We start from the raw sequence: 13,413 nt of genomic DNA, 5'->3' as shown, positions 1-13,413 counted from the left end.
AAAAAATTAACTAAAAAAAAAAAAAGAGGTGCTTTTCAACAGGATAAACTAAACGACCAATAAAAGTTACAGATCTGAGCCACGAGGGCAGGAGCTCACGGCTGGCGTGCCGCTCCGTGCGGCTCAGTAGGAGTCAGCCTCTGGGAAGGGCTGCGCCGCCGGAGCGCGGGCGGGAGCGGGGAGGCCGGCTCCTGGGCCGAGCTCGCCAGGCTCAGCACCTCTCGGGAGTTTCCAGAGGCTCCTTTTCCCTCAAAATTAGCAGGGGGCGGGGGAAGAGCGGGACACCGACTATTTTCAGTGCATGAAGGGAGCCCTTAAAGAGACTGTGCTGCTGCCATCAGGGCTCCTCAGATCACTCTGGCAATATTTGGGGGGGAAGGGGGTGCTCTCGGGAGGGGTTTAAAAGCTAAACCGTTTTCAGCCGCAGTGCCGCCATCTCGTTGCCGGGGGAGACCGGGGCCTGCCCGCCCCGCCAGCCCCAGCCCCAGCCCCGCCTGAGGAAGTGCGTCCTGGCACACCACCGGCACGACCCGGTTACCTGTTCCTATGGAAATACTCCTCCTGCAGCCCCGATAGCCTCGCCTCAAGCCGGGCCAGGGCCGCCATGCTCCCTCCCTCCTTCCCGCCCTCCCGACGCCGCCACCATGGCAACAGGGCTGTACCACTCCGCGCGGGCGCGGGGGTGGCGCTCCCCACAGCAGCCCGGCCAGCAGGGAACGGCGGGGCACCGGCGACAGCGGGACCCCCGCAGAGCGGGACCGAGGCAGAAGCAGGGCCGGGGCGGGGGTGCAGAGTGGGACGCGACGCCCCTGGGCAGCGATCCGAGGCGGGGGGAGGAAGAGGCGAGATGGTCGCGCCCGGCTTCCTCCCGGTGCCGCAGCTGCTTCCGGGCTCTCATCATGGGGGACTGAGGAGCAGCGCTGGCCGCCCGCGTCCTCCCCTCCCAGTCCTCGCCCGCTAGCCCCCGGCCTCCGTCCGTCTCGCCTCGGCCCAGTCTCTGCGAAGTGGCGCCAGCCTCCCCGGGGAGCGGCCGGAGGAGGCGCCGGGTTCATGTTCCGGGTCGCTGAGCCTACCCCGACGCGAGCTCAGGCGGCGAGAAAGAGCTGGTAAGCCCAGGCCCGGGAGGCGCGGTGGGGAGACCGGGAGGCGCCGAGGCCGCTCGGCGGAGCCGCCCGTGGGCCCGGAGGGGGGACGTCTCGCCGCCCCCTGCCCTCTCGCGGGGCCGCGGCGGCGGGGCCGGTATTTGGGGGAGGGGATCGGAAACACCATCTCCGCGCCCGGTGTGGGGCTTAGAAACATGGGGGCAAGTGTTGCCCCCGCTCCGGCCGGCCCTCCCTGCTGCCCGGCGGGCTCCAGGCCTGTCCCGGCCTGCGTCCCCCCGCTGCTGCCGGTTACGTGGGGGGAGAGATACCGGTGCTTTCCTCTCCGCCCGAGGCCTTCGGGGAAAAAGGGGTTGGAGGCCTGGCAGGTGCCACTGGCACGTCTCAACTGCTCGCCGCGTTTATAAGCGAGCAGTGGGCTGCAGGAAGAAACTTCCCCTCGTTGCTAGAAAAGGACAACAGGCAAACGATAAATCAAAACTTTTCTCACATGCTTATTCAGCTTTTTGTGTGTGTTTGTGTTTTTCTAATTGTGGTAGACCCTCTAAGGCCTAAACCCTTTGCAGTGTATGCTGCAGAAACAACCAGTTGGTGTGGTTGCTGCTCTGAAGCTTTTTTTATTGGAAACCAAGAATCATTAAGTGGAGCTGTAGCCAATGAGCAAGGAAAGTATGGGTAGTTCTACTGCAATGTAGTTCACAGATTTACTGTTTTATGTAATTCCATATACTAGCACAGTGACCTCAAAGGCCGTATTGTTTTTATTGTAGAACTGTGAAGAGGGAAACTGAGTAACAGAATAGAAAAAAGGAAAAGTGAGTTTTGTTAATAGGCCATGGAGGTATAAAGACTGGTAGCGGAGAGAGTGGAAGTGAGATGCCCCAAACAACCAGCTGGGAAGCCTTTCATTTCCTTCATGAAATGTTAGGTATCTTGTGATATGTTAGGTATCAACCGATGTGTATAACTTCTAGTTCATTTCACTTTTATTAATGGAAGTGGAGAGGAGCATGGTAGAGTTTTGTTTGTGTTTTTTCCTTGAATGTTGATAATTTGAGGCCTTGAGGCTATGTTATGTATACAGACACCTGCCGATAGAGTTCCCAGATCTGAAATGGATTTTCTTTTATGTTTTTCTTTGTTTCTTTCCTGGGGATGGGGAAGAAGAGGAAGAGAAAGCTTAGCACTTAGTTTTCTTACATAGGAAATTCCATTCCTCCTCCACTTCTGCTGATACCACCACTTTTTTCCTGTGGGTATTTTCATGGCTGCTTTACATTTTTCTAAATGAGAAAGCTTTCAAAGAGAGATTTTATTTGCCCAGATGATATATATTTGCTAGAAGTAGTTTGCTGGTATTGCTAGGCATGTGAATTTGCCTGGTGTAAATGTAACTTTACTTCTGTTGGTGTAATTCAGAACAGTTGAGAATGAGGTATGCTCTAGTGGCAGAAGCATTTTTATTTCAGTACTAATGCTGCACACAGTAGAAACATTGCCTAAGACATTCCAAACGTGTATCTGTTCTCTGAGGAAGTTTACATTATATACTTAACCTGTATTTTGTCTTTAAATTTTACTATTTTAGTAATTTAGTTCCAGAGGCTTTAAAAATAGTGTTCAGCCACACAAGGTGTGGGAATTTGGCATATTGTTCTGTAATTGTCATGAGACAGTAATGATTTTGCTTGTGCAAATACACTACCCAGGGGAATTCAGTACAGAGAGAATTATTGAAATCTTATCTATAGGACTGTTAGTTTAGCAGTTCTGAAGGAAGATCTGACTACTCCTCAGAGCCACTCTCTTTTCGTGTCCTTATACATAAGTTATTTCAGAAGCTGTCCATTAAAGGAGACCCATTTGAGTGAAATACAGGAAAATATTTTTGTCTGTGTCTAATACTTGATGCAGAAAATCAAGAACTTGTGCTTTCTAAAAACTTTAAGATCCTAAAGAAGTGAGTAGATTCTGAACAGCCACAGAGTATGAGTGTTCACTTTGGGTGGTAAAGCTCCTCTGGAGCTGAATGTTTTCCATTTATGTTGTGAATACGTGTGACAATTTAGGAATAGTTTGCATTTTGGGTACTTACTGGGCACCCTGATTCTTTTGATCATGACTTTGGTGTTATAGCATATTACCATCATATGACAGTTCATGCGATTCTCCACCTTGACAATTAATTAATGAAGTCATACTTCTGAAAAGGGCAAGGATATCAGTAAATGGCAGCAATGGGATTGCAAGAATTGCTACCTCTCATGATAAATTGCTCCAAATCTCATTTCTGGCTGACCAATTCATTTGTGTTAGAGCCTTTTTAAACGCAGTTCATGTCAGCATCTTTCGACTGTATACAATTGCTCTATACTGAATACTTTCTCGCTGTTAAATATGAGTAGAGTTGATAGTATTTGTTGTTGTGCCTTCTTAGATAAGCAGCAGTTGTAGAAAAATCGGATGTACTTATTGCACATTTGTCTGGCCCTAATTTTTAGGGGGATTAGGGACATAATCAGTTAATAAAATTCCATCATTCCTTAAATACTAATAACTTCTTATTGTATAGGACAAGTGTAAGGAAATTCTAAAACTTGTCTAAAGAAGTTTCTCAAATACAGAGTTGGTACCAAGAATTAAAGTGTAGTATGTGATTGGGGGAATAAAATGTTGCTAGTAATTGTATAGAATTAAATGTATGGGAGTTGTATACTTGATATAAAAAAGAATTCATAGAAATTTCCAGCAAGCGTAGTAATTATGTCTTAAATTGTAGAACAATGACTTTTACACATTTTCATTTTTTAAACTTCCCCTATACTTTTATTGTTTTGTGAAACTGATTTATATACACACATAATTAACTGCAAAAAAGGAGAGTTAGCATACCTTGAATATGAAAAATAGCCTGGGATTTTGGGTTTGTTTTTCCCTTTTTAGATATAGATGTGCTCCAACATAGTACCCTGACTTGTCTCAAGAGTCCTCAATTCTTCTAACTATTCACCCTAAATTATATGAAACTCAAAATAATTATTTTTTCTGACGTTTAATTTCTGTAAGTTTCTGTTCTGATGTGGTCATATTTTTAAATTTTATAATAGGAGAATTACATTTGTAAGTAAGTTTCTGTGGTCCGCATGTCAAATTTACTCTGAATGTGTTGCCTGTGCTTTTGGCTCTTAGTCTTTACAGGAGACACTGGGCAGGATCCTCAGAAGTGAAAGAGTACGGGGATTCTCTGTAGCTCGATAGCTAGCTGTTATACCCCCCAGGGATGGTTGGTACAGGGTAGAATGCATTTTGGTTGTTGCGTAGCTTTCTGTACCTGGTTGTCCAGCGGATAATGCCTGAGGACATAAATTGGTGTGGATGTGGAACTGGATGCTTTGTGTCCTCCTCTTGGTGATGGCCATTTGATGACAGCTGAGTTTAAATAATCTAGGCACAACTTGTTTCTGATGTATACCATAAGCTTCTACATAACATAGGCTTATCAGTTATTTCCTCATCTACCGAAGTCTCTTGCTAGCTATTTAGTACTTTTAACTATATTGTGTTACTCTGTTTTGCTTTCCCCTTTGTGTATTCTGAGAACTGTGATAGCTCTCTTTTTTGAATCTGTAAATTCTTCAGGCAAGGTGGTGAGATTTATCATCTGCTGCTCCCTCCCAAATACTTGCACCTGCTCAATCCAGATTTCAGTCACATTCATCAATAAAGCAGAGGTCTCAAAACTAATGTTTCTAAAGCTTTGTGAAAATAACTTCTGAAGTGGAGAAATGGGTTTCATATTAGTACCTGTCTGAGGATAAAGGTACACTGTGAGTACAGCCATGTTACAAGACATCAGAAAATCTGTATGGGAAAATATTATAGAAAGTCAGTTTTTATAAACCCAGTGTTCAAGGAACTTTTTTCTTGTGCTTTTAGCTTGTGATCAAGATGGGTTGTGAAGGCAGAAAAAATCATGGTTCTTTTCAGAACTGATGACACACAGATGCAGCATAACTTTAGCTGCAAGAAACCCCATATCTATTTAACAGGAAAAGGTATAGAACTAAAAGTAAATGTAAATGCAGTTGTTGGTTTAGTAAAAGATACTGCCTTTCCTTACAAGTTGTGCAACTAAATTAGCTTTCCTGTCAGTGTGTAAGTGTTTTTTAAACAGTTTGTGAGCAGTCAGAGCTCTACATCGTTATATGCTTTAGGTGGGAAGTGAACAAAAATGTTACTTGATTTTCACTGAAAAAGCAAGTGCCTATTATTTCCATTAGGAGGTTCAATATGAATATTAATGCTGAACACAAACTGCGTGAACTGTTTTGGAGTAGGTGAAAGCAGTTACACTGTTTCCTGCAACAGTACTTTTATGATCTGTTCTGGTAAGGCTTAGAGAGGAAATGGGTCAGCCTTTGGTGAGCTGCACTAAAATTGCTTCAGATAAATGTAAAGGTCAGTGTAGGCAAACTAGATTTTCTTATAGTAAAGTAGAATCTTCTCCTAGTGAAGAAATTACAGTTTATTACTAGCTGTGGGCTGTTGCTGTAGCAGCATTTTTACAGCCTTATGTAAGTCATGCTAAACTATGGCTCAACTTAATATTTTATGTACCTCAGTATGATGTTCTACTTTCCTTATTACAACCTTTGAAATTTCCCATCTTACTGAATGCAATTGATACCCACTGGTAATGTCTTTAATACTTCTTGTAGTTATTTTTCAACCTATTTCAAATGCAAATATTTTTGTTACAGTAACATCTGCAGTGATGATTAAAATTACTTCATAGGTTTGGAATACCAGCTGTTTGTGAACAATGGTGAAAGTTGAAAAACTGAATTTGATAAATAATGCTGTAATAGAAATACGCTCTTGAACTTTGGAGACAGGTTTCAGATTAACTGTTCTACCTAGTTGCTGTTGCCATTTTTTTTCTTCAAGTATAGCAAGAGAAATGAGAGCTCCGATAAAACTAATTAAAAGAGATTTCTTGGGTTTTCAGGAGAAGGAGTTTTAATGTGGACCACTGGCATGTTTAAAGTGCAATGTGAATAAAAAGCTGAACTAATATGTGTATTGTATTCTCAATGTATTACAAAGGAGCTTCCAGTGTTCCAAATAGATCAAGTAATTCTCATAATCGTCCTAAGGAAACATGTTGAAGTAATTTTGATATTAATTGTCTGATCTGTCCAAGAGGTAATGCAGTTAGGATACAGTTATATTATACATGAGACTGTGGCTGTAATTTCTAGGGTAAACAAGGTCGCTGCCCTGTACAGATCTTAGTTCAGGAGTTGCAATGAAGAGACCTGACATTCAGTAGAAAAAATTAATTGCGGGAGTGCATAAGATTTAAAGTTGTACTCTGATGGAAAGTAAGTGCCTTATTGCTCAGGGCCTTTTAAAAATCATATTATCCTTTTACTTCAACAACACTTCAGGGTGCTCACTCCTCTTGAGTTTCATCTTTTGATCTGGCACCATCTGTATAGACAGTATTTTGGGGGGAATTCAAGACAAGTTTAGATCAGATATATAAATCCAAGCTGGATATATTGTGTTTGATCTTGAAGTATTTCGTAGAACTAAGGCAACTTTACCACCATACTTATGCCATTATCTGGAGTAAATTGGTATGTCCACTCTAGGAGCTAAATTGATTTTAGTGATATAGTTATCCATACGGATTTGGGGTACTGAATTGATTGAATTAATCATAAACTCTAGTGTAAGACATTAGTGTCCCAGTCTTTCCTTTCCCTTTTACTTTGTACTGCAGGGACAGTAGCAGAATGGACTGCAAGAGAGTATATATGCTAGTTCATATTCTGGCATGTTAACAGAAACCTGTTTGTTTTGAGAGCTGAATGTAGGTTTAAGCCTATTAGTTCAGTTTTTGGTGCACCTCCACTTCTATCGGTTCTCTATAAATGTGAAAGCTTGTGGCAGAAGGGCTGAGCAGGCAGCTGGGGGAATTGATGTCTCAAATTAACCCAAATAAATGTACCTGAGTTTGTCTGTTTGAGTCTCATAGCTCCTGTTATATTAGCACAGATGTATTAGAAAGCTCCTTAAATCTCAAGGGCATCTCAGTTCTTTTATGCGCACCTGCAAGGATAGCTGTCATCTTGGGTGTTTAACAATAAGGCTAAAAGGGCTAGTGCCTTCCCCATTGTGCATTTATAGTTACTGAGAAACATGGGTTAATATATCTATTTAAGCATCATGCGTAGAAACCTTGTACAAATATACCTGGACTTGCCTCTACTGGTGGTTGAAATTCCTACTACACAAGCAAAAAAACCAAGCAAAAACCAAACAAACCCACCCAACCCCCCCAAAAACCCTCCACAGTAATTGAAACTTTGAAAACTCAAAGTAAGAATTAGTTTTAAATCATTTTGATGCCACATGTCTCTAGAAGTAATTTCTAGGTTAATTGGCTTCCACTTTTCTCTTTCTCTCTGAATTTTCAGAAAATGGTTGCTTCATTTGAATGCTTTTCCTACTGTGTTGCTTCTCTTGCTTCTGAGAAGTACTTTTGTGTGATTTTGGAGGTTTTGATTCTTGTGAACCAAATGGATTAAGGAGAAGTGTAGCATTCTTCCAGAGCTGTCTCACCCCTTAGAAGATAATATGATGATTCTGCTCTACCAAGAGCCAAAGAAAATGTTAAGACGGAGTAATAGGACTAGAGATTACAGTAGGATAGAAAAAGAGGTATGAGAAATAAATGCAAGTGACACAGTAGTTTCAGGAATTCAAAATGAGTTTGTGTTTCTACCACTCTCTGTGCTTTTGGTGATCTTGCAATTGAAATGTTTTAAACCATTTTCAGAAATACTTATTTTAAAGGAGAATGTGTCATTTCTTTAGGTAAGATATTTCATGACCAGCTTGGATTTCTTCTTAAACACGCTCTTCAGTTCTCCCATTAATATTTAAAATCTGTGTACTTTACAGTCATGACTGTCCATTCAGCCATCACCATTCAGTACCTTTAACATTGGAGTTTGTGGTAAGTCAGAGAGGGAACCTGTGTGTTACGTGCCTAGATTTTCTCCACGTCTATAACTCCACCAGTATGGGTAGAAAACAATTTGTTCATTCCTCCATCAATTTATATTGGAAAACAAAGTGAAGAGTCTTGCTTTTAAACATCCTCTACATAATTTACTGAGCGTCTTCCATATTTATCACTTGGTGTAACGTAGTAAAGAGCATGAACATTTTTCCCTGCTTTACCTCAATGGAAGGGGTCTTCTGATGCTTTGATGTGAGAATCTGATTGCTGTGTTTACAGAGAAGGTTCACAGCCTTCAGAGAAGGATTAGAGTTGAGCAGCAATCTTTTTGTGTTTTCTGTTCTTTTCGTAATTATGTTCATGCGAATATCGGTGAACTTACCAAAACATACTGAGTTAAAGACATGCTAAATGCTAGTGAAATTTGAGGAGGAAGGAGCAAAACATTTAGAAGGATAAGGCTTTAATCAGACACTGTGTTTAGGGATATTTTTCCTTACACAACTGTGTGATTCTATGGATGTGAGTGCCTACATGTGGTGGGAAACTTTGCATTTAATACTCTAGAATTACCTGTAGCACGGTATTCTCTCAACTTAATATCACTCCACTGAACCAATATTTTAAGAACATCGAACAGATATCACCCATTTGGAAAGACAGAATTAGTCACTATTAAAAAAAAAAGTCATATATTATCAAAGAATTACAGTCTTAACTTCGTTTTGGCATTTAGGCAGCATGAGAGATAATTATCCTTAAAAATATTTTATCGTAATGACAACTTTTAAACAGAACTCCCTAATATACTATCAAGGAGGAATATTATGTACTCCATTTCCCATTCATAAATTTAAAATGCGCTCCCTACCTGCAGTTAGAGTGAATGGTCTTTGATGCTCTTGCCGTGTGGAATCCCTGAAAATCATAAAAATTTCATGAGGCGAGTTAAAACCAAACAATCATAGTGAGGTCAAAAACAAATGGGGAAAAAAACCCGAACACTCTTCTTTCCAAGACAGAAATTTGGGAAAATACCTTTTAAAAGGAATGTATGCTGATGTGTTGCAAATTGCATAGGACTGATTGGCAAGGCTATATCTCTCAGCAGAAATACAATAATCTTTATAGGATGGACATTAAGACTACCTTGCCTAAAGTGAGTAAAATGATTTTGGCAGGTAAAATTGTTATAGAGTTTATGCTTAACACTTCAGATTCATATGTTGTTTTCATGTGTGTGTTTTTTCTTGAAATATATAGGCATTTCAGTAGGACTATGGAGGAGCTGGTTCACGATCTAGTCTCAGCACTGGAAGAAAGTTCAGAGCAAGCCAGAGGAGGTTTTGCTGATACTGGAGATCATTCTCGAAGTGTGTCTTGTCTTCTAAAGCGACAGGCAAGGAAAAGGAGGGGACGAAAAAGGCGTTCATTTACCAGCCATCATCCCTGGGAGACTGGTCACTGCTTAAGTGAAGGCTCTGATTCCAGTTTAGAAGAATCAAACAAAGACTACAGGGAGAATCATGCTAATAAGAAAGACCACAGTGACTCTGATGACCAGTTGTTGATTGCTAAACGTAGGCCTTCCTCAAACTTAAATAACATTAGAGGCAAAAGACCTCTGTGGCATGAACCAGATTTGGCTGTTGACAGTTTGGGAAACAGAACTTTGCGCAGGAGAAGAAAGGTAAAACGGATGGCAATAGATCTGCCATCAGAAGTCTCTAATGCACTGACAATAACTCAACAGCAGGATAACAGCAGAGATCAAGAAATGGACAATGACAATAAATCATACCAACACCAAGAGTTTTCTAAGAGCAAAGTGAAAAAAAGAAAAGTAGCTGCAGCTCGACAAGGACCGGAAATCTTGGATGAAGGAGTAGTTATAGAAAATGAAGAAGTGAACCAAGCAAATAAAGACAAAATGGAGTATGAGGAGCAAAAAGGCTCAGATGAGAACATGAGTGACAGGTTATTCTTTCTCTTCCTTTTTACAGAAACTTTGGATAATATATTGTTTGCTTTTTTTACTGTTGCTTGTATTGGGAATCTGGATTTTTCTTTAATTCCAGAGTTAAATGCTAGCATCAATAGTATCTGTTTTAACAAGTTACTCCTAATTTTTTTTTTTTAGTCTACTATTTTTAATATACGTGAGTTGCTCAAGTTAAGGAATTCATAATAAAATAGAGAGTCATGTAGCAGAGGAATAACCAGGAAGACAGTTTCTTGAAATAATACATCCTAATTGTTTCAAGATTAAGAATGACAGAATATACAAATGATATGGTTTTTTCTGGGTATTTCATCTGGTGATGGTTCTCAGACAAAAATTTTTCCCAATTTCTAGACATTGGTGCTTTGATTGTTATCTCTATTCAGAAAGGTTGTCAGTGTTTAGAGTCACCATTTAGACAGTATGTTCTTATGTGTCATGGGCATAAAAAGTCTGCCGGTTGCCAAGGATATACATCATTTACGAAATGCAAAAACCAATTTACAGTTCAGAAACACCTGAGCTTACCATTAGAAAAATAGGGGAATGATGACCCTTTGGCAGTACGCCTCATCCATCCATTCCAGACAGCAGTCATACTACAATGGTAATTGTTTCCAAAGTACTATTTTGACAACACAGTAAGGTGTAAGTCATTTTTCCACCATACACAAGGGATGTTACCTGCAGGGGCTGGTAAGCTTGATTATGTTTATCCCATGTGCCTGGTTCTGAATGTAGAACTGTCAGCAAGAAAGACTCGTATTAAAACACATAATTTTGGTCAGTTGCTTGACAACACTAGTGTCCGTGGTTTTTTTGTAGGCATTTTATCTATAAAATGTTAAGCCTTTTCCTTACCAGAGAGGTAGAATTTAGATGCAGATAGTACCCAGGGGTTTTGACCCAGACGGACAGATCTGTTACTGTAATAACAGCAGTATTGGTAAGTGACTAACTCTGGTTATTGTTCGATAAGCTCTTCTAAGTCTTTTTATTACATGCTAGTTTTGTCCCTCACCTGCGGACAATAAACAGCTGAAAGAGCAGTATGAATCATGAGTCTTAAAGATTGTTACTGATGTCTTAATTACTAGAGCAGAAGCAATCCTTCAGGGCAGACTGTTTGACTTCAGACATCTCACTGACATGCAAGTCAGTGTGTGTTGTCAGGAAGCCTTTAGAAAACTTCCTTCTTCTTTGATGATACTGGGAATCTGTTCCCCCAAGTTTGGTACCTAAAGACAGATGGTTAAAAATTCCCTTGGAGCTAGGAACCATTGCATATTTTATCATATGTCCATATTCTTGTCACTTTTTTATTTATAAAATGTTTTCTGATATGCCACAAGGGTAACAGTTCTCCAACTCAAAAATTCTGTAGCTAATTTTTGGGTGGAGAGAAGAGTGATCAATACAAAAATCCTCTTGTAGAACTCCAAAAACCATGCTACTTCCAGGTCAGTCTGAATATCTTTTTATTTCCTCACAAAAGAAACATTATTGATTTAAAAATTCATCTTCCTCTTCAAAATGCTTTATGTTTTGTTACACCAAATGCTGTCATTTTTCAAATCGTACTTCAAAAGTTTGTCTCTGGCCCCAAAAAATGGCCTTTAAAACCATTCTCATCTTCATTGTGTTTTCTGCTCATGCACATGGTTGAGTGATGGTCTGTCATTCTAGTGAATTTCTTGCAATGGTCATCTGTACCAAAAGGTTTGGAAACCACTGAATTAGAAAATTTGCATTCCATAATGTGATCAGAAATCCACCTTATCTAAGCCTCTCAGGTGCATACTGTATCTGAATATTTTGTGTGTGAATAATTTTAACTGATGTTAAACTCGCTCTACTTAAATGCAATAGTGCCTCTATTGTTTGAGATCATTTAGCCTGAAGAATCAGAAACAACTAGCAAACTCTGTTCCTAAGAATATGTTTTAAAAGTAAAAGCTGAGATTTTTAAAAGGGAACATGAATTTTGTAGGATTGCACGAGATATGGAGAGATAACAAAGCATCTTGGATAAGACTCATGCTTCAGCAACACTTGTTGGAAGAGGAAAAATAAAAAGTATATAAAGCTTTTCTAATTTTGTACATTTGTGTGCATACAGTTTAATAACTATTCCCAAAAAAAGGATTAATTTTTTAGAAGTTCAGGTTTTAAAAACAAAACAAAGCCAATAATTTTTAATAGGAGTTAAATTGCTTGGATCTAAAACTGGTGAGGAGAAGTTTTCAGTGTATACATGAAATTACTTTAAAGTAATGTAACATATATATTTGAAGTGCACATTAAAAATGCTAAGTGACACTTCTGTTGCAGTCTTCTATCTGTGCATGTTCAAACACCAAGCACAAAAATAACCCTTTAAGTGCAGGGTTCAGGAGTAGTAATACAAGACTTCAAGCTCTTAAAATGTCAGCATCTAAATGATCCCAAAGGTGAATTCCTGTGAGGTTGGTTTTGAGTACTGGAAATGACGTTTTCGTGATCAGAGCCTGACCTTTGCTCATTCTCCCTTATCCTCAATGCTTAGCTCCTTGGCCAATTTCAGCCAAATTTGGCAGTGCATGGAGTTCTGGATGATATTTAATTCCTGCAAGCTTTGGCAATTGTTTGCATTTTAAGTGACTAAATAGAGGAGAAATCTCAATTGCCCCTTTTGAAAGAGAGCGGTAGTGAAACTCAGACCTTTAATAATGTCAGAGACGCCCACCCACCAGCCTGCCAGTCAGTGCGAGTACAGTGGCTGGTCAGTTCTTGGGGACAGGCTTAGTGAAGGTTAGCGAAGAAAGGTGGTAAGTCTCATATGACACCAAGGTGTGGGACAGTTTGCTAGTAATAGTAACTAATAAAACTTATTTCTTCTTTGTTTCTACAAATGTATAAATAAAGCTGTGAAAGCTTTTTGGGTAGCAGAGCTGTTCCTTCCAAGTTTTTGCTTGCATACCCTGTTTTATAGGACTAAAAGGAATCTGTGGCTTCTTTCTTTTTCCTGGAAGTCATGCTGGGAGTGGAATTCTCATTACAAAGCAAAGGAATTAGCAATATACAGTGCAAAATTATATTAAAACTGGAAATAAATTCCATCATAACAGCTTTCATGTACTCAGATATTAATGTATTAATTCCAGAGGTTTTGAATTTATTCAGTGAAATGATTGCCATGTAGCAATTATCTCAGCTGTAATCCCTGCCCTATTTGACTGTGGCCTGAGGAGAATGAACACTGTGGCTGCCATGGATATACCGGTGTTATGGTTTGTTTT

At 40.2% G+C, this 13,413-nt stretch overlaps 2 protein-coding genes across 4 annotated transcripts in view; one reads left to right on the top strand and one right to left on the bottom strand.

The window, feature by feature from the left end:
• Positions 1-632, bottom strand: part of SPATA17 (spermatogenesis associated 17) — a 95,379-nt gene extending 94,747 nt beyond the window's left edge. Inside the window, exon 1 of the mRNA XM_075147096.1 lies at positions 539-632. Within this exon, the coding sequence (XP_075003197.1) occupies positions 539-606 (68 nt within the window). The 5' untranslated portion in view covers positions 607-632. The remainder of the gene's footprint in view (positions 1-538) is intronic.
• Positions 633-693: 61 nt separating this feature from the next.
• Positions 694-13,413, top strand: part of GPATCH2 (G-patch domain containing 2) — a 128,449-nt gene continuing 115,729 nt past the window's right edge. The window contains exons 1-3 of one of the 3 annotated variants that reach the window (XM_075147094.1): positions 738-1,106; positions 8,073-8,127; positions 9,397-10,110. In XM_075147094.1, the coding sequence (XP_075003195.1) occupies positions 9,413-10,110 (698 nt within the window). In that variant the 5' untranslated portion in view covers positions 738-1,106; positions 8,073-8,127; positions 9,397-9,412. Of the gene's footprint in view, positions 1,107-8,072; positions 8,128-9,396; positions 10,111-13,413 lie in introns of all 3 variants that reach the window. The other 2 variants (XM_075147095.1, XM_075147093.1) reach the window with 2 other exon arrangements.

This window comes from Calonectris borealis, chromosome 3 (assembly GCF_964195595.1).
Source record: "Calonectris borealis chromosome 3, bCalBor7.hap1.2, whole genome shotgun sequence".
NCBI classification, from domain to species: Eukaryota; Metazoa; Chordata; class Aves; order Procellariiformes; family Procellariidae; genus Calonectris; species Calonectris borealis.
Note: the sequence above shows the minus strand (reverse complement) of the source record. Positions and strands in the feature narration are given on the sequence as shown.